General features: G+C 44.9%; 1 protein-coding gene and 1 long non-coding RNA gene across 4 annotated transcripts in view; one reads left to right on the top strand and one right to left on the bottom strand.

Annotated features, from left to right (window-relative positions):
* On the bottom strand, positions 1 to 8,548 carry Gm35200. 2 transcript variants are annotated; one of them, XR_373705.3, is made up of 5 exons: positions 8,448 to 8,548; positions 7,764 to 7,831; positions 2,771 to 4,920; positions 2,426 to 2,642; positions 1 to 1,057 (listed from the first exon to the last, which is right to left on the bottom strand). It is a non-coding gene; the product is annotated as a predicted gene, 35200 (long non-coding RNA). The 2 variants fall into 2 exon arrangements; XR_003948771.1 differs by having other exon boundaries at positions 2,426 to 4,920.
* Positions 5,193 to 25,180, top strand: part of Cd244a (CD244 molecule A) — a 26,599-nt gene continuing 6,611 nt past the window's right edge. The window contains exons 1-5 of one of the 2 annotated variants that reach the window (XM_006496695.4): positions 5,193 to 5,860; positions 20,156 to 20,479; positions 20,568 to 20,843; positions 23,718 to 23,822; positions 24,290 to 24,444. In XM_006496695.4, the coding sequence (XP_006496758.1) occupies positions 5,800 to 5,860; positions 20,156 to 20,479; positions 20,568 to 20,843; positions 23,718 to 23,822; positions 24,290 to 24,444 (921 nt within the window). In that variant the 5' untranslated portion in view covers positions 5,193 to 5,799. The remainder of the gene's footprint in view (positions 5,861 to 20,155; positions 20,480 to 20,567; positions 20,844 to 23,717; positions 23,823 to 24,289; positions 24,445 to 25,180) is intronic. The other variant, NM_018729.2, reaches the window with a different exon arrangement.

Raw genomic sequence — 25,180 nt, forward strand, 5'->3', positions numbered from 1 at the left:
AGGTAACTGGGGAGGAGTCTAGCATGAAGGTCAGAAGTTTGGGACATTGCCTACTTGACTCTAGCCATGCTTTTCTTGTGGGGGCTGAGAGGGCTGTAACTTGGACAGGAGCCAGAGTTCCAGGACCACGAGGCAACGTAGGTGAATTATCACAATTCTGGGGATTCAGACCTCAGCTAGACTGGAGACTAGCCTGTCAGTGCATAGCCCAATGCCCCACAAGTCACCATAAGCAGAAATAAATAACAATGGGCTAATTTCTAGGGACTGCTTCAGTCCTGAGTGAATGTGTGTTGTTGCCATGGACACAGCAACATCAGGGATCCCAACATCTGAGCATCATGTGACTGGCAAAGTCTTCTCTGGGTGAGGCTCAGAGGGAAGGCAAAGCCTTTCTCAGGTCTTAGTGTGAACGTTTACAATGTGCAGAAGCTGTACACACACACACACACGCACACGCACACGCACACGCACACACGCGGAAACACTTTTATAGCTCTGTTGAGAAATAACAAGGAAAAAAGAATAGTTTCCTGTTGAAAGCTTAGTCATGATACTAGGTGGATGTGGTTTGTTTGTGTTCCCCCAAGTATTTATATTTCTGGAGCATGGTTCATGGTGTGCTGAGAGGTGATTGGGCCAGCAGGAGGAAGAGCCCAGTGAGAGGTTCTGAGTTTATATGGGGAAACTACACACAGAAGGAATCAAAATACATCATCAGGGACCTAGTATGGTAGCTTATGCCGATAATCCCAGCACATGGGAAGCTGAGGCAGGAGGATCACTGTGAGTTTTAGGCCTGCTGCGCTACATAATGTATTCTGGAATTTATAGAATGAAACCCTTTATCAAAGCAAAACAAAACAAAACAAAACAACCAAAACCCCACAAAACCAGCATAGAACAATACAAAACAAAACAAACAAACAACAACAATGGAAAACCAATATGTCTCATTGGACTTCTGAGCTGGGCCTGACTCCTGAGTAGTTCTCTGGCTTTCTTTCTCTGATGTGGTTGCTTATTCTCTTGGGCCTCCTGTCACTGTGATGTCATCCTGACATTCAAGCAGAACATGGACAGTAATCAGATCGATATAAATAAAGCCTAACTGGAAGTATTTAAAAACTGACCAAATATACCTGTAAAGCCAGCTGAGTCCGTTTTGAAAGGCTCATCTTTAACTGCCTGAAAAATTGTTTCTTTTGAGATGTACAGAAAAGGATTAACCTTGCCCAAAAAAAGGCTTTGGCCCTTCCCCTTGGCTCTCAAGAGTTAATTTCTAAGCCTTGGAATCTTGTTGACCAAGAATATCTTCATTTATAGGACCTTGAACTATGACAGATAGTCTGCTCCAACAGTGATTTCCTGTGGAGGACTTGGTCCCCTTAGCATCACATCAGCCTTTGAAGGGGTCAAAGAGTAAGGGCAGCTCTGCTCATGGTGACCCTATATGCATGTGACCAACTACAAAAAGTCTAGCCACAGGCTTGTGAGCTTTTCTGGTGACAATACTCCATACATATTGTCACATACAATTTCTAGAAGTAAATTTTTTCTTTTCTTTTTAATTTATTTATTCTAGTAGATTTTAAATGACCTTTTTAAAAAAATGATTTATTTATTTTATGTATATGAGTACACTGTAGCTGTCTACAGACACATCAGAAGAGGGCATTTTAGATCCCATTATAGATGGTTGTGAACCACCATGTGGTTGCTGGAAATTGAACTCAGGACCTCTGAAAGAGCAGTCAGTGCCCTTAACTACTGAGCCATCGCTCCAGTCCCTTAAACGACTTTTAAAACCAGTAACTTCAGTTATATTGTTAAATAATATTGTTACTGATAGACATTTGGTTGAATTTAACATCAGTTTGGGGACAGTTTTGTACACATGTACAATGTGCAGCAACCTTGTTTTGAAACTTAGGCTCTGTCTGCCTACCTCTCTGAGGACCAGAACTCTGTTCATTGGAATTGTTTGCACGTGGCACTATGTTCTTCTTCCCTCACTTCATATTTTTCTCTGTAGTCTTATTTGTGCTATGAATCAGCTAGAAGTAGCTTTTAATGGATTCTTTGAGGTTTTTCTACTGAATTAACAAATTTCAAGTTAGGCTTGGGGCTCCCAAGTTTGCAAAGTGTCTTGGAGGTGGGTAGTCCTGAGAGTGGGAATTCCTTAGGACCAACTGAGTCTCTGAAGTAGCCAAGGCACAAGAGGTAGGGCTTGAGGAACCTTTGATCTCTTGCTGGCGGCTCATTTTCAAAGCCCTGGATAAGGCTCTATCTCAGATTTCAGAGACCTGGGGAATCTCTGTCTGTCTATCTCTCTGTATGTATATCTATCCATCCACCCATCTATCCATCCATCCATCCATTGACCCATGCTGAAACATAGAGTTAGAGCAGCCTCAGAGCTTACATGAATTTTGTCCGGTCTTGGATCCTTATCATAAAGTGGCTAGATCTTAGAAACTTCCCATCCTAGAACTTGGCAGAGCAGGTATAACTGTCACCAGGGAAGAGACTAGGATGGAGTCGCTCACCACTGTGTCTCCGTGGGAATGAGAATGCCTTCTTTAGGGAACTCATTCATCTCTTCTGCACCAAGCAATGTTGAACCACCTGGAAAAAGCAGGCTCCAAAACGTTTAGCTAAGGAGAACATTTATGTTGAAGACTCAGGGCTGGACAGGGCAGTGTATAGAAAGAAATAGCAATTCTATGTATGTGATAGGACTTGTCAGGACCATAGGATAGAAGGATACATATGGCGCTTCCTCCAGATCAGTTTCCAGGAGGTGGTGGGTCATCTATGTTTGGAAGGAAGGATGGAGCTGGTCTTGGGATCAGGATTAGTGAAGCAAATTTTCCTTTCTGGAGACAATGTCTTGCTTATATTGCTGTGCCAGCCTGTTACTCAATGTGTATTACAAGCTGGACTCTGGCTGAAGGCAATGTTCTGCCTCCTCCTCCAGTGAAAGGCAGCTTTTCCATTCACTGTTATTCATTATTGCTTCCAAAAGCTGGACCTTGTCTTCCGTCTGTCATGTGAGGAAATTAGTCCATTATATTACATCATCGACACTACCTCTCAAAGTCAAGGACACTGGTAGGCAACTGTGAGGGAGCTCCAGGGGTTGAGGGCTCTATCTTAGGATGAGACATGGGAAAAACTATGCAGGCTGAGGATAAAAAGTAGAACCTCACAGAAGTCTGCTTGGGTTGTTCAAACACTATACACGAACTTATACCTCATAGCTTATACCTTTGTCTTTCATGGGTCTGAAAGCTAGACACGCCAAGATCGGGATGCCCTCATAGTCAGGTTCTGGGAAGGCTTTTTTTTTTTTTCTTCCACCCATGGGAGAAGGAATGAGCACTGACAGGATTTTTGGAGTCTGCTGGGTCTCCTGATCCTGCTTAGAAAATAAAAACATTAATTCAATTCAGGAGAGCTCTGATCACTTCCACAAACTCTCCACTTTTTCTTCTTCTTTTTAAGATTTAATTATCATTATATGTAGGTACATTGTAGCTGACTTCAGACGCACCAGAAGAGGGTGACAGATCTAATTATAGGTGGTTGTGAGCCACCATGTGGTTGCTGGGATTTGAACTCAGGACCTTTGGAAGAGCAGTCAATGCTCTTACCCACTGAGCCATCTTTCCAGCCCAACATTCTACTTTCTAATACTACCATACAGTTGGTTACATTTTAAGATATGAACTAGAAGGGTGGGCACAAACATTCAGATTCATTTATTTATTGATCTTTTATGTCAATAATAAATAATAAACAAACAAACAAATCAGAATGTTTGATCCTAGCTCTCAGAAGGCATAGATAGACAGATCTCTGAGTTCAAGGCCAGCCTAGTCCACAGAGATAATTCAAGGACAGGCAGAGTTATAAAGTAACCCTGTCTTAAAAACAAAAACAATAACAAATAAAAAATAAAACCAAAAATCTCTTTGGGCTGGAGAGATTGTTCAGCAATTTAGAGTACTGACTACTGTTCCAGAGAACCCTGGTTCAACTCCCAGCACCCAAGGGCAGCTGGTCTGTAATTTTCAGTGCCAGGAGATCTGATGCCTTCACACAGACATAAATGTAGGCAGAACACCAATGCAATGAAATAAAAATAAACAAAAAGATTACCATACAAAGTAAGGGGTTTTATTATAGCACTTTCTTTTTTCTTTTTTTTAAATTTATTTATTTATTTTATGTATATGAGTACTCTATTGCTCTCTTCAGACACAGCAGAAGAGGGTAATCAGATACAATAACAGATGGTTGTGAGCCACTATGTGGTTGCTGGGAACTGAACTCAGGAACTTCAGAAGAGCAGTCAGTGCTCTTAAGCCATCTCTCCAGCACTTATTATGGCATTTTCACACCAGTATATTCCAGAGCTTTCTATTCAAGCTCTCAAGGATAGCTATTAATTTGGTGCTGAAAACTATCTTGAAGGGAAGCCAAGTTTCCATTTCCATGTATTGCTTACCTTCAGGGGGAAGATCATAGATTTGTGTTTGTGTGTGTGTGTGTGTGTGTGTGTGTGTGTGTGTGTGTGTGTGTGTGTGTGTGTTCACTTGGGCATGTGTGGAAGTCAGGGGTGGAGTCCATCCTCCCTCTTCATCAGGAGGATTCTGGCGATTATGCTCCGGCTGGCAGGCCTGATGATGAGCACCTTAACCCACTGAGCCATCTCGCTTACCCAACTGCTGTTGACTGTGAGGACTCAGAAAGCAATTTGGTCAGCACTACACAGGTTGCAAGTTGATGAGCTGGAGTTCAAGTCCAGGTCTTTGACTCCAAATTGACTGTCTGTCTGGTCCAGAGCATCCGTTGCTTGCCACCACTGGCAGCCACCTGTCCTATAAAGGCCGCTCTTGCTCAGTGTTGGTCGGGCTAGAAACAGATCAAAGAATGGAATGAGAGGATGGGCTTGGGAGAACCACACGTGTTTGTTGCTAAGGGGAAAAGAAGAGGAAAAGAGCAAGAGGCCTGGCTTCTGGATATGGCCTTGAAGTAAAGGGTCCTGAGGGAGTGGGGTTCGGGGTGGGGTGGGGTGGGTACCACTGACTCCACCCCTCCTTGGAGTTCAAAGGATCTCTGCTGCCTGCTCTTCTACAGGATGAATCCAGCCACGGAAGGGGGTGAGCACCACAAAGCGTTTCACATCCTTTGGTTGTGGAGGGGTGAAAGGAGGAACACAGTTTGCATATGTTGAACATTTGAGATCAGACTTCCTGGGCTCATGAGATTTTTCCCAGCAAGTCTAAATGTTATGTCTCTTCCTTAATCACCCCATATGCTCTTCCTCTTCCACGTTAGTACCTACTTACTCAGGGTTCTTCTTCTCAGGCCACCCTACCCCTAAGTTCCTTCAGACTTCTGCTTCCACGGTGTATGCTGGTTTGGGGCAGCCTGGAATAATGACTGTTGGTTTTCTTTCCCACCCTGTGGGAGCCACTAAGAATTCAGCACCAGGCTGAGGAGGACCAAGGGCTGGGATTTTGCAACTGGTTTTTTGTGAGTCACTGTGCACTCTGAGTACCCACCCACTGGAGGCATCTTAGCTTGTGGGAACCCACGTGGAGGGACTGAGGCTTTCTCGGTAGCCTTGTCAGTGCACAGCAGAAGTGAACAGCCTTCAGTTGAGGAAATTGTGGCTGGACAGGCAGTGAGGTAGTTCTGCTGTGTCCTGCTGACAGTTAGCTGCGAGCCTATTGACATCTGAGCACCTGGAGAAGACAGGGCCCCCGTAGTCTGCTCTGTCCTGTGGTGATGTTGGGGCAAGCTGTCCTGTTCACAACCTTTCTGCTCCTCAGGGCTCATCAGGGCCAAGGTAAGGATTTTTGTGTTGGTGTGGGATGGGGCCTGGCATACACCCATGGGTGCCTGAGTGTGTGAGGGAGATCAGAAGTTAGAGCCTCTGATTATGCCATTTCGATAGTCACCTGGAACACAGAAAGCCAGAGGAGAGGTTAGAGAAGGTGGTCCAGGTCCTTAGGGCTATTGTAAAGTGGGTGGAGTTTAGTCTGTATGAAAACTGTGGAAAACTGGAGCGATGTGTGTACAAGCCTTCTCTGGAGCAATGTGTGCATTAGCTTTCCCTTTTCTCGCTCTGGGAGTGGATTCATCACCAGCCATAGCTTTTTCCTTCATTCCGACACAGTTTCACACAAACACCACCTTGTCATTGTCACCTTCCCCACAGAATTCGTGTCCATTCTGAAGAAAAGGATGGTCTGGGAGTTGTGAGGAGTCCCTGGATGCTTTGGGTCTGGGTGAGGTAAGGTAGAGAAAAGAAGGTAGGACAGGCAGGGTCTCACGAGTCAGCACAGAGACTGCTCCACTTTGGGTGGGTTGGGTTGAGCCTTGCATTTCTCAGGGACTGTTTTCTAGTTGTCACTGTGCTGGAGGGGACCCCGGGAGTCCCTCTAGCAGGCCCAACTCATTTGCATTCAGCTTCTGGTCACCTTACCTCCTCTCAAATGAGGCATGAATGGAGGAATCTCTTCCTGAGGAAGAGATTTTGGCTCAGGACTCAAAGAGACTCTGGTTCAGTAGAAGTCACCCCAGGGGCAGCCAGATGATGATGACAAACCTTTCTTACTAAAGTGTGATATCTGCATATCAGTGTACGTGTCAGTGAGTCACTTTTCTGATGACTTTGGGACAATCGTGCGTTTATGTCCACTCATTGTCTACTGTCTTTCCCATAAACATAAGCAATATTCTCACTCCAAATCTCACAGATTAGTTTTGCCTGGATGTACGTGGCATCCCATGGTATGGGTTCCTGACTTCTTTTACTTGACACTTCTATGACGTTTGTCTATGTATCTTATCTCTTTGATGGGAGTTTCCAGTCCCTGCATGCCATGCATCTGGGTGAGATAAGACAACTCCATCCCAGGCTTACACCATCCTCTGCTCACTCTCTTGAGGGTGAGCACCTGATCTTTAAAATGGTTTTACAGTAGTGCCATGAGCCTTTCTGTCACACAGCAATACACCTTCAAGGTCACATCATGGGGTCTAAGTGTCTATATTCTTAGTGGGTGTTGTCAAACTGTTTCAGGAATGTTTGAGCCATCTAGTACATGGGATTTCAAGTTGTCACAAGGCAACTGGCATTTTGTTCTGTGTGCCTGTGAACAGGAAATGAAATTGCAATGATGTAGAGCCCACAAAGCAAAAGGCCAAAGCCATGGCTTGATAACTTCTTTGACATTTTGCATGCAACCCCTATAGCAGAGCCAGTCATGAATTAATTATCATATTTACAATGACTTTTCTATATTATGAGAACTAGGCAAAATTTAGCAAGGAAACAGTTGAGCTGAGGTCAATTTTTTGTTTTTAAAGATAGAATCTCTCATATTCTAGGCTGTCGTATAAGACCGAGCTTTGGTCATGGGAGGCAAGGGCCCTACTAACTAAACTACATCCCACACCCAGATTATACCCATGAAAATCTTCCAGTCAGGAAAATAGGTGTGTACAATGCCAACTCCAAGGGAAGGCAGAAGAGGCCCTGGCACTGTCAGTCAGGGTGCATTGAAAGGGAATCTGAGAGGATTCTTCTAGGAGGGGAGACAGGGGACTGTCTTGGTGTGGTAAGAGCTCAGAAAAACGAAGAAAGTGAACCAATCCAGGCACAGAAATAGCCTGAAGAAAAGCAAGAAAACCAGGAGTTAGAGTGAGAGGCATAGTACTGAAGTTGTCTTGGAGAAAGCAAATACCTGAGTGGACTGGGAATGGGAAGGGACACAGCCAGGCCAGTTTTGACAGACAGAGACAATCAGCTTGCCTGCAGACAGAAGAGGCTGTGGTCAGTCAGGACAGAGCTAATGAGGAAGTGGGCTGTGGCTTCTGCAGGATACTCATTATTTTGTGAGTTTGCCTTAGCTGGTCATGCCAAGAGCTCACAAGGCTCTATTCCTTTCTCAGCATTGACCTAATCTGTTGTCCACCCCCCACCCCCCGCACTCCCAAACCTTTTTGCACAAGCCCAACTGAGAAAAAAACCTCAACATTCTTTTGCAGGCTGGTGGGATTATACCCCTGCTCCCACCCCTGCTCCACCCCAAGCTTCAGCCATCTGAGACTTTCCCCTTCCCCCCCCCCCGGAGCCTCCCCCCCCCCCCCCCGCCGGACTCAGGCCTCCCAGCTTCCGGTGAGCTGTAAGTCTTGGTTGGAAAAAGCTGGGCTGAATCTTGGCTGTGGTGTGGGAGCACGGGTGACCCCCTGCTAAGTGAGTCAGTCATACCCATTGACCATTCTTTCTCCTTGGTGCACACCCAGCACCCTGCCAAGCTGTACTGGAGTTCATCAACTGTCCTCATTCCCCGCCCCCCCACCGAAACTGCAGTAGAGTCCATCAAATTGCCCCCCCCCGTTCTTCTTCTATAGACTTAATATTTTACCTCATCCTGTCTAAACCACCGGAAAAGAGCCCCCAAGGCTGTGAGCAGCAGCAACTGCCTTGGCTGTGGAGTCCCTGACCGCCGGAACTGGCTGTGGCCACTCCCTTCTGAACTGCAAATCATCTGTATACTCTTTGCCTTGTTCCCTTTCTCACTGGGAGCATGTAAGAACTTGAGAAGTTATTCTTCCTTTCTCTCATTATCTCTTCATATTAGCATTTTAAAAAGCTCCCTTAAAATGTCTACCTCCCTGGGATGGGAGGGTTTTCTGTCTCTCACAGTTCCTGTCTTCTGCTCAGATGCCCCTGTTAGGCTCCTGCAGGAAGTGCGCACCAACTCAATGTGGAGACCTGGAGGAGAAAACCCAGCAGAAAGCAGGCACAGAAAGATTCACAGCCTCTGAGCTCAGCTGAGTTCTTTTCTCCCTTTGAAGTTATTTATTTATTAATTTATTCTTTGAGAATTTCATACAATATACTTTGATCAAGTTCTTTCTTCTTTCCCACCTCCTCCCAGAGTCTCCTGTACTTGCCAACATACCCTCTCTCTCGAGAAAACAACAATAACAACACACACACACACACACACACACACACACACACACACACACACACACACACAGTGTTGGTCGGCTACTCTTGAACACTGGTCCTATTCTGGGATGTGGTTAACATACCCTTTCCTGGTAGCTATCAATTGTGAATAGCTTCTTAGCTATTGATGGGACCTGGGCCCAAGTCCCTCTGCCTTCTTTGTCCTGGTCTGTAGTGACTTTATCATCCCATAGGTGATAGTAAACGGTAATCATCTTTCCAAGGTTGCTGTTCAGCTGCTGATGGCTCAAAACCTTTCACAAAATGGAAGCCTGGTTAGGGATTTTTTTCTATCCTACCCACAATTCCCAGTGTCTCCCACCTTGTCTGTTCCTGCACACAGTCACATGGAGAGAATGGTTCCTGCCTCCCATTGTTCTGGTTTGGGCCAGTCCTACTTCCCACTCTTAGTTTTCTCCCATCTGAAAAAAGCCAAACCAACACCTGTCAAGATATCTGTGGGGTTGCCTAACCTTCCCACCCTTTAGACAGGGTCTCACCAGCCCAGGCTGATCTCAGACTTGCTATGTGTCTGAGGATGGCTTTGAACTTCTGATCCTCTTACCTTCAACTCTTAAGTACTGGGATTATTAATGTGAGCCACCATGCCTGTGTTATGTGATGCTGGGAGTCCAACCCAGGGCTTCGGTGCAAACACTCTGCTAACTGAGCTACATCCTCAGCCTAGTTCCTCTTTTTTTTTTAAAATATATTTTAATTAATTACTTTAGTGTGTGTGTGTGTGTGTGTGTGTGTGTTCCTGAGCCATGGTGCTCAAGTAGAGGTTAGAAGTCAATCTTTGAGAGTTGGTTATTTCCTTCCTGGGTCCAGGTCGTTGAACTCAGGCTGTAGCCTTGGCAGCTTACACCTTTATCTTCTGAGTGATCTGGCTAGCCCCCTTAGCCTTCTTTTATTTATAGACAAAGCCATATTAGGTATATAAACTCATTCACTTTATTTACCTGGAAATAAAATATAGCGGTATAATTTAGTAAGTGCCCTTGGTACAGTGTAGCAGCAATGAGGGTTACAGATCCCACACTTTGTTTAGTTATTAAAATTTTGTTTTATTTTCTGTTCTTTTTGTTTGTTTATTTGTTTGATTGTTTTTGAGACAGTTTCTCTGTGTAGCCATGGTTGTCCTGGAAACTCACTCTGTAGACCAGGCTGGCCTTGAACTCAACGATCTACCTGCTTCTTTCTCCCAACTGCTGGGATTAATAAGATGTGAGCCATCACCACCTGGCCCCACTCTTGACTTTGAAGAACTAACAGTGTAGTTAAGGATACTGCTTCTTCTGTATTGTCAGTATTTAGTTGTGTGATAGCAGAGAACTGTGTTCTCTGTGGGTCTCTGATCTGCTGTTGGTTACACAGTGCTCTACTTATTATTATTTATTGTACTGTGTGTATATTTTTAGATTATCATCCTTAGATATTTGTGCTACCTCTCACAGTTTTTTCAGATACCTAAAAATTAAACTCATGTTTACTACTCCACTTTCTAAACATGTTGGAGAAAGCTTTGCTAAAATTCTTCCTAGACCAGTGTTGGCACCCGGTCCGTGCTGTTGCTTTGCCTGTAACGCCCTCTCTTTTCTCCATCTACTAGGCTGATTCTGAGGTTTTCTTCTAATGGCAGCATCTAACCACTTGCTCTGAGCAGACACTTCTAATACCCTGGTGCAGAGGAAGGCACAGTCTTCTTGTGCGCCAACATCATTATACCTTTATGTCCCGACCTGTACCAGCTGAAGCAGCAGAGGTTGTACTTTGTTCTGGTAACCAAGCTTGGTAGCCTAGGAGTCACCAGGTGGTACTGGTTTTTGAAGGCATGAAGGGCTATGACAGAGCTATGGAGGCTCAGCACTGTGTGGCAGGGCTGGAGTCCCTGAAGAGAGCCCCCTAGAGGCTATTGGTGAGCCCCTAGAGGCTATTGGTGAAAGCGCAGCTCAGTTGTAGCAAGAGACACCAGGAGTTTTGGAGATGGCAGTGCCATGGGGTGATCAGCAGGAACAGCTATAGTAGTGGAGTGGAGCCTGCCAGAGCCTAGAAATCAAGCTGTGTGTGCTGCAGAGGGCGGAGCTGGAGAAGTGACCAAGCCCCTTGGAAGAACCCAGAAGATCGTGAGTGGATCCAGATAACTGTACGTTTAGTTATCTACACTGTTGGAGTTTGTCTTTGCTTATTCAGATTGTGACTGTGCCCAGATTCTTCAGTTTTGAAGAAAATATTTAACTTTATTTCAATTTTTTTAGGAGCACACAGCTGAAAGGTGAAACCTTTAAAAGAGATTTTGGATTATTGCAGAGATTGAATATTTTAAAGAGAGTGAACTTTTAACATATTTGAATTTGTAAGGACGGTGGGATCTTTAGAGTTATTATGATACTAATATTGTAATACTAATTATTGTGATACTAATATTAATATGCCATCCTGGGAATGAATGAGAACGACTCTAATTGAAAAGTAATGTGCTTACGTATAAGGTTGACAAGGGGTCAGTTATAATAGCTACTTTTAGGTCAACTTGACACAACCTAGAGTCATGAGAGAAGAGGGAGTCCCGATTGGGAAACTGCCTCCATGAGATCCAGCTGTAGGCAAGCTTGTCAGGCACTGTCTTAACTAGTGATGGATCCCAGAGTTTCCAGCTCATTGTGAGTTGGCACCATCCCTGGGCTGGTGGTCCTTGGTTCTATAAGAAAGCAGGCTGGACAGGCCCTTTGGAGCAAGCCAGTAAGCAACACCCCTTTATGGTCTCTGCGCCAGCTCCTGTGTTTAGGTTCCAGTACTGCTTGAGCTCCTGCCCTCAGTGCTTTTGATAATGGACTATTATTAAGGAACTGTGGAGTGAAATACACCTTTCCCTCTGCTTTTGGGCATGGTGTTATGTCACAGCAATAGTAACCCTAAGGAAACCATGACCCAATGCTCCTGATAACTCCATTCTTAAAAATAAAAATGATAAAAACACTACCTACAGGTATAGGGAGACAATCATACCAGCCAGCACTGAGCAACCCAGGCATCCTCATTGAATGGCACAGTGGCTGAACTTCCAACCTTGCCTTTGAGCAAGTAAGATGCATCCGTGCACCAGCCAACAGTGCTGGGTGGTCCTGCCTTCCAGTCACTCCTCTTGTATCCTTCTGTGTTAATCGCACCCCTTTCCTTCATCAGAATTCCTTTCCTTATCTGAAATCCTGCCGTGCTCCGTAGAGTTTGATTCTGTGACAAGCTGTCTGGGTCTTTTGTCAGAGTCTTTAGATTTGGCACTGCTGGCTGCTCATGCCATCTTTTCCTGTGAAATACCCAGGATCCATCTATCATCTCAGCCTTGTGTGGGATGGAGTTTGGCCCCCAGAGCTTTCAGCTCAGCACAAGGCTGATGAATTACATGTCATTGACACAACTTCTATTTGACTGGACCTTACTCTTGACTCTTCCTGTAGCTGGTACTGCTGATCGATTATCAGCCCTGGTGCCTCAGATCTTCCCCGTCACCACCTGTTATCTGAGAGGAACACATCTAACTTCCTGTGGATCAGCCAATCAAAAGCTCTCCTCCAACCCACTCACTTAGATTGTCTCTACAGTGTTATCTGCTTCCTTGCCCTCTTCCTTCCATAGTTTACAGGGTATTGCCACATTTCTAGGAGTTGAAGCTTTAAGACCCGTGTCTATTTCTTTACCAATGCTGCCAATCCCACGACCAGATGTCTCTCCCTAGTCCTGGCTCTTTTATCTCTGATGTTCTACATAGGGGAGGAGAGCTTGCCCCCACCCCCACCCCCGACATGAGGACTGGGGTTTAATTCCCAAGGTTGAAAAAAAAAAGTCTGCAATAGTTTCGTGCCCTCTGCTTGGGTTCTTTACTGGAGAGGGTTTGAACTAGTTGATTCATGTCCTTGAAATTCTCTTCTGATAGCCTCTGCCTTGGCTACAGAGCTTTCTCACTCAGGCGCATGATAGCACGGAGGTTTTCTCAATCTAAAGAAATCCTCAGATGCTCTGCTGTCACCTTTCAAATTAAAATGCTTTAAAGAAAAAAAATTTTTAAATATAAAATCATGGCACTCAGGCTTCTCTGAGAAGTCTTGTTTTATTTTTCTGCTTGTTTACGGCATGCACTCCAACCGGAATGTGAGCTTTACGGGAGTGGGGTGGGGTGGGGATGGGGTCTTGACGCTCTTCCTCATGGTACACCGCAGTGCCCAGAATTGTGCTTCTCAATGAGGACAGTTTTTCCTCAGGGGACATTTGTCAAGGTCTGAAGACATTTTTGTTTGTCATGACTGAGGCTAGGGTACCACTTGCATCTAGTGGGCAGACGCCAGGGATGCTGCTAAGTGATGCATAGCACAAACTCTATCCCAATACCCAGGTATTCTTGGGCCCTTAATATTTAGGGCTGAAGTCAGGAAACCCTTTTCTAGAGTAACGCCCAGCATAAAGAGGGAATTTGCCGCCCCCTTCTGGTTTCTCGGCATAACTACATTCATATGCCCAGACCCGCATGTAGATTATGTATGCATTCGCATAGTTTTCTTTCTATTTCTGTGGAGAATATCATTGATATTTTGATATGGCTTTTAATCGTTCTTCAAATCCAAGCATGTGGTATGTCTATCTATTCCTTTGTTCTTTCCAACGTCTTCCATTACATTTTGTAGATTTCCTTATGGAAGTCTTTCACTTCTTTAGATCTATTTATACCTAGATTTTTTTTTTTTTTGGTAAATACTTAAAGCTTGTTTTTTGATAGAAAGGTGATTACTCTCTTCTTGATTCCATTTTCATGAAAAATTTTGTTCTAATCTTTCATTTTCCAGGTAATGCATGTCCTTAGCTATAAGGTGTGTTTCCTTTATTCCCCCCCCCTCTGTCTCTCTCACTCTGTCTCTCTCCCCTCTCGCCCCCTCCCTCCCTCCCTCCCTTCCTCCCCCTCTCTCTGTCTCTTCCTCATATTCTTCCTTCCTCCCTTCCTTTCATCTGTCTCTCTCTCTCTCTCTCTCTCTGACAAGATCTCATGTGTCTGAGGCTGGCCTCAAACTTGTTATGTAACCAAGGGTGACCTTGAATTTCTGATCCTCCAGTCACAACCTCCTTCGTACTGGGATCCACATTTTATGTAGGGTCAGAGTGTGGGGAGCCAGTGAAGTCCCGACTGAGTCAAGTTCTTAGTGAATGTGTATTGCTTGATGTGAGCTGGCCATGTGTAAGACCCAGGAGAAACTGGCAAAGCCTTTGAAACCTTGTGTCAGTCTGTGAGAGCTAACCTGGGTCATATGAGAGCTAACCTGGGTCATGCTTGAGTTTCACAGCTTCAGGGATTCGTGAGGACCATGCCACATCTGGAGGTGATGTGGGCTAAGACACACATCTGGCTCATTCATCTGATGCAGAGTCTGTTTGTGTGTGCTTTGTCCTGAAGGTGCAGTTTCTCCTCGGGTCTGGCATTACTATGACAGTCCTGTCACTGAGCTCTATGACAAGCCTACTGCCTCCTCCAGTTATTGGAGTCTTAGTTCCTGCCCTGTGACCCTAAGTTACAAGAGAGAGGTGGACCATTCAGCCTCTTGTGCTAATGTTGTCTGGTAACTCAGTCTGTGGGTATTGGGTTGGTGGTAGGAGTTGCATGTGGGTTTCACCACATCAGGCCTGGTACATGGTTTCAAGCCTAAAGCTCGAATTTAACTCATTCACACTCCCAAAGTGGTGACATCACGCCTTACACTGGACTGGTTGGAGTTGGGGTGCATGAGGCATGGACAGTTTCTTCCCATATTTGTATTTTGTTATGGTTGGGCACTGTGGTCCCCGCTAGATCTTCTTACGTTTTATCAAGGTAATTAGGTGTGGGAAGATCCTGGAGGATCTTACTTAGCCACCATCTTGTTCTCCTCACACTGCCTTTCTTCTTATTGTGCTACATTGTTAAGAACCCTGTGTGTAACCATCTCTCTCTCTCTCTTACCTCACTCTCTGACCCCCTGCTCCTGCACACTGCAGTCTCTTTAAGGCAAGATTATCTTTCTTATTGTCTACAGCCTCTGGGTGGCACCACATGGCTTCCTTACCTAAGGGCGTCAATTACTGCTCTGGGTTGCCTGAGGTAGCTATCTAAAGTCTGCTACTATGTTACAGTCTACCATCACTATGTTATAGTCTACCACCACCATGTTAATTAACTCACATCTTGATCCCTAGGCAGGGAAGTGCGGACATACCTGGAAGGCCCAGCTTTAACATTTTAGAGAGTAGTCTTGCAGAGACCTTCTGGTTCCTAAAACAACAGTAAACAATAAGCCTTAGTGAGCACTGCCCACAGTGCAATGCACTAAGTGTTTTGAGAGGACTGTGAGTCCAGCTCTATTTTAGAGCCCAAGACAAGCTATGCGTTTCAGCATTGTTTTTACTGGGTCTGACGGTTCAGGATTTCTGGCCATCACTGCTGGCCATGCATGCTTCCCTCAGTGTCCTGCGAGTCAGACTTTTTTGCCACTGTGACAAATACCTGGAGGAACAAATTTAAAATGGGATAAATTTATATTCAGCTTATTTAAGAGTTTTTATTTGCCCTTTTGTTTTGAGGTGAGATCTCATGTAGCCCAGGCTGGCGTCTGATTTGCCATGTAGCTGAGGATGGCCTTAAATTTCTGATTCTTCTGCCTCTCCCTTCTGAGTGCTGAGAGTACTGTTGTATGCCACTGATTCCTGGCATTAAGCAGTGTTGAGGATGAATCTAGGGCCTCGTGCATGCTAGGTAATGTCTCCAGCCTTATTTCAGAGGTCTTAGTCAATGGTTGGCTTACTCCTGTGCTGTGGACTGTGGGGTGTCATGGTGGGAAGATCTAACAAAACAAAGGTGCTCACCTTCTAGCAGCTGGGCAGCTGAGAGACACAGTCAGGAATGGGAAAGACGTTGCCTTGGGAGATGTGTCCATAGTGACCCACTGACCAAGCCCCATCTTTGTGTAGTTGATTGATGAGGTCCATGAGCTAACTACCTCTCAATGATGTTATCAGCTGAGGACCAATCCTACAGAATATGAACATGGGGGGGGGGTGGGCTTGACAGCCAAATTACAATGGAGTGAGTCACACCATTAACGAGGTGGTTATAAAATTATCCTCTAGGAACTGAGCATGGAGGAACAAGTCTGTCATTCCAGATACTCAGTAGGATAGTGAGTTCACAGCCAGCCTGGGCTATTTAGTGAGACCCCATCTCAAAATCCAAAAGGAAGTGTCTGGGTAAATGGCTTAGTGGATAGTAATAGCACTTGATCTGAAAGCAAGAACACCTGAGTTCAAGTCCCCAGAACCCATTAAAAAGCCAGCCTAGATCAACCAATGAGGTTCAGGTTCAGTGAGAGATCCTGTCTGCAGAGGGCCAGCAGGCTGGCTCAGTAGGTCAAAACACTTGCTGCACAATTCTAACAACCCAAGTTTGATCCCTGGAACATACACAAAAACCAATGTGGTAGCTAGCATCCGTAATACTAGCACTCCTGAGGGGAAATGGGAGGCAGAGACAGGAGAATCACCTTACAGAAGAAGCTCACAGGCTAGCCTGGAGTCCATAGAGCAGGAGACAGGACAAGAGAAACCCTGCCTCAAAAAGATGAAAGGAGAGATGTGGGGAGCAGGTGTGGCGGCAGTCCCAAAGGCGCCAGAGACTGCAGCTAAGTCATATGACTTGCACCTGACTTCCTCATATAAGACACAAACATCTTGGGTGCTGCGCAGGTGTACCAGGATTCAGGTGAATCCAATTTGGTGGAGATTTGCCCCTGCTGCCCTGATTAGCTGAAGCTGCTTGCCTGGTGAAGTGGTGTGGCCTGCTGTGCGTGGATGGGAACTGAGAGTATATAAGAGTGAGAGGCCCGGGTTAGAGGGAGGATTATTATTCGAGAGAGGATTGTTATTATTGGGAGATATAAACGAGGGAGAGATACAAACAGGGGAGATATAAACAAGGAAGATATAAACAGGGGAGATATAAACAAGGGAGATATAGAGAAAGAAGAAATAGGACTGAATAAACGTGTGCAGAAGGATCCTGTAGCAGCGTCGTTCTTGCTGGCGAGTTGGGGGCGCGCGCGAGAGAGAGATTCAAATTCTGAAAGTTCTTCTTTGGCTTCCATATGTGTGCTGCAGCCTGAGTGTGCCCCTACCCCCTCATACACATAATGTGGAAAAGATAAAGATGCTTAACATCCATCTCTGTGCTGGGGACAGCATACAGTGACAGGGACTGCCTGCAGAAGGCTGGGATGGAGACATCTCAGAAGTCCATGGCAGGTCCTTGTAGACAAGGATGGTGTCTGGGACCCTGAGAAGCAGGAGACACATCCTCCAGGGGACCTGCCATCTGAAATAAAGGACTGCCTGCAGTAGGCCGGGATGGAGACATCTCAGTAGCCCACAGAAGCTCTTTGTAAAAAACAAAACAAAACAAAACAACAACAACAACAAAACAGTTGTTCGCACTTCTCCTAACCTTAGCCCTGGACAAAGGCTGTATAGATTTCATTTGTGCATGACTTTTTTTCAGTTGGCCTTGGTGTGCAAAATTATTCTATTCTATCTGACTTTCTTATTTACTTCTCCTTCTTCTCTGATGAATTCTGTGAAACTACATGTTCCTTGATGTAATGATTCTTAAACAATTAAAAATTGAGGCATGGGGCACAGCACAGCCCAGTTCTAATGGTCCAGGTTCATGCTGTGTGTTCTCATCTTGGAAACATTGCAATAACTGCACAATGGTCATTCCAGATTAATGCTTGACTTGCAAAGAAAGTTTGAAGACATTGTTAGAAAATGAAATAGAGCCAACATTGGGACCCCAAGAAAGGAAAACAATCATTATAGTTATGAAATAAGTTTTGCCTAACATTTGAGAGTGGTTCCTCGATAAGCAAGTATAGAATATGTAAAATGTTATATTAGTAAAATTAATTCAAAACACTGGGACTCTTAGGAGAGTCATTGTGTGCAATGTGTAGAAGCAGAAAGCTAAGGGAACTACTGAGTTAAGGGTTAACTTGATTCTTTCTGGCCACTGCCTGGCAGCTTTGCCCATGTCATTTATCATTAGAGCTTCACAAGAAAATGCAAGTAGCTGGTCTCAGAGCTCTGAGCTCTGAAGTAAGATAAATTAAAGCTTAAATAATGCTAAGTTTGCAATTACTATTATTTTGGCTACAGGCCTAGGAGCAGGGAAGCTTGAAACTTTGGTAAACAATTGTAATTCTTGATTCTTTGTGGGACGTGGTTATTCTTTTGAATTTGATTTGATAGTGATTATACAATGTCTTTTTTTAAAACCTGCTTTTTTTTAGAAACCTGCTTTTGGAGTATCAATAAAAGACTGGGGTAAGAGAAAGGAGAGAGCAAAGAGATCAAGTGAGGAGTATATGAGGGGAATGTGGAGAGTGAATGAAGAATGAGAGAGAGAGAGAGAGAGAGACAGAGACAGAGACAGAGACAGAGACAGAAAGAGACAGAGAGAGAGAGAGCATGAGAAGAGCAGGTGAAGAGTGAGTGAAGAGAGAATGTGAGGTGTGTATGGAGAGTGTGTGTGTGAGTGAAAGGAGAGTGCATGTGGTGTGTGTGTGTGTGAAATATGTGTGAAGTGTGTGTGAGAGAGTGAAAGGGGAACCCACAGAGGTGTGTGTGAGGGTGAGAGTTCAAGAAAAGAAAAACACACAGGAGAAAAGCAGAAAGCACAAGAGAATGCAGAGTGTGTGCAGCCTCAAGCTGCGAGCCAATGAGCTAGAGAGAAAGAGAGCAGAGAGTGAGAGAGAAGAGAGAAACTTTGAAAACTTACCTGTCAGCTTGTACCCAAAAAAGTAGTCTGTGTATATTTATTATGCGCCTTCCAGATATCCCTGCTTCTAGATGGGAACTCCAATCCTGTGTCGAAGCTGGAGTCTGACATCTCTGCTCTCCACACCACAAGTGCATGTACTTGTATACGCATGTACATATACTCCACAGTAAATTATATTAGGAAAAACCTGAACAAAATCTCTCTCTAAAGCCAGATCAGTTGCTCATCAGTTTGCTGTGTGCCTGGGGTTAGTTAAGTAAGTGTTATTTTTTAAATATATATAATCTATTTTTATTTTATATTCATTGGTGTTTTGCCTGGATATATGCCTGTGTGAGAGTGTCAGATCCCCTGGGACTGGAGTTAGAGACAGGTGTGAGCTGCCATGTGGATGCTGGGAATTGAACCCAGGTTCTCCTGAAGAGCAGCCAGTGCTCTTAACCACTGAACCATCTCTCTAGCCACTATTTTTTTGTTTTGTTTTGTTTTGTTTTGTTTTGTTTTTGTTTTTCGATACAGGGTTTCTCTGTGTAGCCCTGGCTGTCCAGGAACTCACTTTGTAGACCAGGCTGGCCTCGAACTCAGAAATCAGCCTGCCTCTGCTTCCCAAGTGCTGGGATTAAAGGTGTGCGCCACCACCGCCCGGCCACTACTTATTTTGTAACTCAATTCCCTACTTATAAAAATGAGAATGATCTCATTTTAAATGAGATTATAAAAAATGAAGTTAAGTACGGGCAACACATTTGAAACTTGTCTGTCATGTAGAATCAGGGGATTTTAGTTTGGGGCTGGAGAAATGGTGTAGCCCTCCAGAGAGCACACTGCTCTTCTAGACAACCTGAGTTCAGTGCCTAGCACTCATGTAAGACAGCTCACAACTGTAAACACTAACTCTAAGGAATCCAGTGCACTTTGTTGGTCTCCTGGGCACTGCCCTCACCTGTACAATTAATACACAGACACACACAGACACACACAGACACACACAGACACACACAGACACACACACACACACACACACGCACACATTTAAAAAATGAATCTTCAAAAGAGATTTTAGCTGTCATTGTTGGTCTGTGAGTTCCTTCCAACTGGAGGGTGAAGCCTGGGGACAAGGAGGAACAGATGGGTCTCTGGGCTCCACCTCACACTTGCTCCAGGTCCTGAAGCTTAAGGAAGAGACAGGCAGCTGCCCACACTGCTCAGGTCTCATACTCTTTCAGTTATCTTCAGACAAGGTTTTCTTTTCTTTTCTTTTTTTCTAGACTGCCCAGATTCTTCTGAAGAAGTGGTTGGTGTCTCAGGAAAGCCTGTCCAGCTGAGGCCTTCCAACATACAGACAAAAGATGTTTCTGTTCAATGGAAGAAGACAGAACAGGGCTCACACAGAAAAATTGAGATCCTGAATTGGTATAATGATGGTCCCAGTTGGTCAAATGTATCTTTTAGTGATATCTATGGTTTTGATTATGGGGATTTTGCTCTTAGTATCAAGTCAGCTAAGCTGCAAGACAGTGGTCACTACCTGCTGGAGATCACCAACACAGGCGGAAAAGTGTGCAATAAGAACTTCCAGCTTCTTATACTTGGTGAGTTTTTAGCACTGCCCACTCTGTCCCTCTGATTCCTGTAGGACTTGCATTTCCAGAACTCTCTGACCAGAACCTCTGCTTCCAGATCATGTTGAGACCCCTAACCTGAAGGCCCAGTGGAAGCCCTGGACTAATGGGACTTGTCAACTGTTTTTGTCCTGCTTGGTGACCAAGGATGACAATGTGAGCTACGCTTTGTACAGAGGGAGCACTCTGATCTCCAATCAAAGGAATAGTACCCACTGGGAGAACCAGATTGACGCCAGCAGCCTGCACACATACACCTGCAACGTTAGCAACAGAGCCAGCTGGGCAAACCACACCCTGAACTTCACCCATGGCTGTCAAAGTGTCCCTTCGAGTAAGTGGGGGCACTTTGGCCCACAGCAGGGTTCCCACAACCAGATTCACATGAGACCCAGGTCACATGGCTTTCTGGCCCAATGACTTGGGCCTTTCCTCAGTGGGGCACTGGCCTGTCTTAGCCTGGGAGAATTTATATCTTCTTCTTCTATTGGAAATAGTAGTTTCCTTCTTTACAGGAAAAAGCTAGCTGTATAGTGACCACTGTGATGCCCTGAACATTGTCGTCCTAATTTGAGAGATTGGAGACCCAGTTTCTCTTGTCATATCCTGAGTGATAACTTACCTCAAGCTAGAGAGTTTCCTGGGGGTGGGGGTGTGTGGGGGGGTAATAACACTGTACCTTGTGAGTTGAACAGCAGGAAAATGCCAAGGTAGTTAGCAGACTCCTGCATTTATTGCTTATCCTGAGTTAAAGTTGTATCACTTCTTATTAGATAAAGGCTTAATGTGCTATCAGCATGCACTAAAAGGTAAACCGATCAAGTTTACCTATAAACCCAACCCAACCCAATCCACCTATCCTACTTCACCGACCTCATCTTACCCAACTACCAAACCTACTCAACATAATTCTACCCATCTAAGTATCTCACCAAACCCAACCCAACCTATTCAACCCAAGCCAACCTACCCAGGCCAGTCCACCCAATCCTACTCACCTAACTCAACCCAACTCAACCCAACCCAAGCCAATCCATCCCAACCCATCTCAACCTACTCAAGCCACTCAACCCAATTAAACCCACCCAACCCACTCAACCCAATCCAACCCACTTTTCCTACCCCACCCAGCTTAACTCAACCTACCCAGCCCACTCAATATTATCCTGACCACCCAACCCAACCCTTCAAACCTAAGCCAACCTAACCTACTCAACCCACCCAACCCAATCCTATACACTCAACCCATTTCATCAAATCCAACCCAACCTACTCAGCCCAACCCAACCCAACCCTCAGAGTCTCTATCCTTAAATTTGCAGCAGAAAATACGCATAGCTTCTTACTTTGGGCTCAGGTTTCTACCATGCTAAGTTTGGCTTCATAAAGTGCATTTTCTTATCTTGTGGTCAGGTACGTCTCCTTTTTCTCAGAGGAGAGAAACACTGAGAAAGCACAAGGAGTCGGTTCTCAGAAGCTTTCCCTGGAACACACTTAGGTTCCCACAGGACTGGACCTGAAGTATTCCAGGTGCCACCTTCAGGCCTGGACTCTGCATGCAGGTCTCCCATCAGTCACTTTAGTCCTAAGGAAAATTGCATGGCTGTGGGCAGAGCTGGCTAGGAAGTGCAGCCCCATCATGATAGTGCCCTGAGCCACTAATCCACCCAGTAGCCTGTGCCTCTGAGCCTCCTTTCTTCAGTGACAGGCCCCCAAGTGAGTGTAGTTTCCAACTTCTTAGCAAGCAGCCAGATCAAAACACCCAGGAAGAATTCTTTGCCCCCAGAAGATTGCTGCTAAGAAAACCAGGAGTCCCTTCTGCAGGAATCCTGCAGGAATGCTAGGACCCCTCTGTGGAATTACAGTTCCGAATAGGATTAACTCAAAGTATAGATACTGAAGGAGAAAACTGAAGTAATAAGCTAACATTATAAAGTATCTCCCTGCCAATATATTTGCTTAAAAACTTGAAGTTACACAAAAGAGAATGCAGTGGAAGGGCCACTGTCACTGGGAAGTTCAAAGGAGAAGACTCTGCCTCTTCCAGCTACCCCTTAGGATTCTTTCCCATACCAAATGGAGCAGGGGAGGTTTAGAGAAGATGACCCTGGCTGATAGTTGCTTTTTAAGCCCTCTCTCTGCCTTTTATCAGGAGAAGCACACTTCTGCCAGGCAAGGTGACCATGGTTAACATCTGCCCCGGAAAATCATGTCTGGCCTATCTCAAGATACCTAAAAATATCTTTTCATCGGAAATGTCCCCAAAGAGCCAAACTTTCAGTTTCTGTTTCTGTAAATCACGTTTAATTGTTCCAAGTTTCTGGGACCTAAAAGAGTTTTGCAGGTTAAAGCTTGTGTAAAAATACAGTGTTATGGTTAGAAACTATATAAACTGTGAAGGATCTCTGACCAGAACCAGTTCCCCGTTGTGTGTTAGCCAGAACTGGTTCAACCCTATTATTCATGAACTTTTCTTCAAGTGGTGGGGAACAAAACTAAGTTCTTTATGGGCAGCAAATAATCAAACAGGAGTCAGGGAAGGCATAGTAACAGGAACATTGGGAGCCTCTGCCATCTTTGCTTCATCATTTCTGTAATTCTCTGATTGTAGGCAGGTTAATTAGTTTCTATGAGTTTCCAACTCTGTTAGGTAGCAGGAGTGATTGATAGTCAGAGGCATCTCACAAGATTCCTGTTAAGATCAAATGAGATAATGTTTATGAAAATCTCATTAGCAGGCACCTGTAATGTGAAATTCTTTACTGTTCTCTTCTTGTTGGGTGGATTACAGATCAGTATCCATGTCTAACACAGATGGTGAATGTAGAAGTTCAAAAAAGGAAGAAACAGGAAGGAAAAGTGGGAGGCTTATAGTAGTAGGTCTGTGGTGAATATTTGCTGAGTTAGAACAGTAGATAGATATAGCAGCTGCACTACAAGATGTTTTACAGGTACCAGATCGTGTAATTAGCTCTCAGAAGCAGGAAACATCTCCTTTGTTCAGGCAAGGTGAGTAAGCAGCACCAGTCTTCTGGAATTTATAAGTTGGACCAGTTTGTCACCCAACTGAGGAAGAGTGACAAGGGTGAGGAGTCCCTAGGATGTGAGCAGACAGGCCATTGAGAGAGGACAGTGGGTTCGGGATAGTTCCTGAAGTTAACATATGGGACAGTGGGTGCTCAGTCTTCCTAACGTCTGTGTCCCTCAGATTTCAGATTTCTGCCCTTTGGGGTGATCATCGTGATTCTAGTTACATTATTTCTCGGGGCCATCATTTGTTTCTGTGTGTGGACTAAGAAGAGGAAGCAGTTACGTAAGTAGAAGGCTCATGAACGGATGCTGTTGCTTGAGGTTTCAGGTGTAGTGGGTTGACCCTGTGTCTATAGACTATACTCTAAACACAGCATCTTCTTTTCCTGGGAGAGGTGTTGGGATATGTGTGAATACAGGTTGGGAAGGGCAACCAAAGTCTACAACCCCCTGTTCACACTATCTATGGTGGGCCGACTATATTTACAGCATGGTTCCCCAATATGTTGATTTATCTAAGGTGCTGGGTTTGGTCGGTGACTTCCTAGCTTGGTGGAGGATTTATATCATGGGTAATTGCTCTTGTGCTCTTTATGTATCTTGGCAAGAGCATTAACCTGCCTGTTTTCTAGAGCCATTTTAAAAATAGTGACCATTTTTGGTAGAGGTGTGAGTTGCAAAGTGGAATCCTGGGTAGGAAATCTTCTGAAGTTTTCTGAAGTTCTAGTATTTATTTTCTTCCTCACACAGAGTTCAGCCCTAAGGAACCTTTGACAATATATGAATATGTCAAGGACTCACGAGCCAGCAGGGATCAACAAGGATGCTCTAGGGCCTCTGGATCTCCCTCGGCTGTCCAGGAAGATGGGAGGGGACAAAGAGAATTGGACAGGCGTGTTTCTGAGGTGATGTTCAGCTCCCTTCTAGCTTTTCTTCTCCACCAGTTTCCTGGCTCTACCCAAAGAGGAAAAGGAGAAAAGAGAGAGAGCAGAGAAAATGGGAAATAGGCAGAAGGGGTCACATGGTGCTGTACTAGATCTGCCAAGGGGAGGAACTCAGTAGAAATCCATAGCAAAGGGCAGAGTGTGTCTACCACTGCCTTCCCTTATAGAAACCGTTCAGGGCCAGCTTTCCTTTGTGCATTATCCACAGCTGGTTCTACCCTATTATTTAAGAACTTTTTCAAAAAAAAAAAAAAGAAAGAAAGAAAAGAAAAGGAGTAGGAAAATGAGGGAGAGGATGGGGCAATATTAGAAGATATTTCTGGAGACAATTCACATTGGTTTAGACAGAAGAACAAAGCAACAATCTCCTGCTGACTTCTAGCTGCCAACAAGGGCCAGTGTTTCTCTGCTTTTCTGCTTCTTCTGGAGAGTTCAGCTACTGAACTCTCCTGGCCTTCCTGACCCCCATGAGAGCCTCACTTGGCACTATGTACGTGGGGGCATGCAAGATGCAATACTTCTATCTGTAATTCTCTGCTGAGCAGACATGAGGGGAGGGAAGAAGGAAGGGCCACGTGCTCTCTGACTTTGTTGGGGTCAGAGAACCCAGGTTCTCACTCTGCTCTGGAGTTAGATTGAGGGCAAGGGTAAGCCGACCATGAAGCCTGGATCTAGAGATGAGCCTTATGATGGCCAC

Source organism: Mus musculus, chromosome 1, assembly GCF_000001635.26.
Source record: "Mus musculus strain C57BL/6J chromosome 1, GRCm38.p6 C57BL/6J".
Classification (NCBI taxonomy): Eukaryota; Metazoa; Chordata; class Mammalia; order Rodentia; family Muridae; genus Mus; species Mus musculus.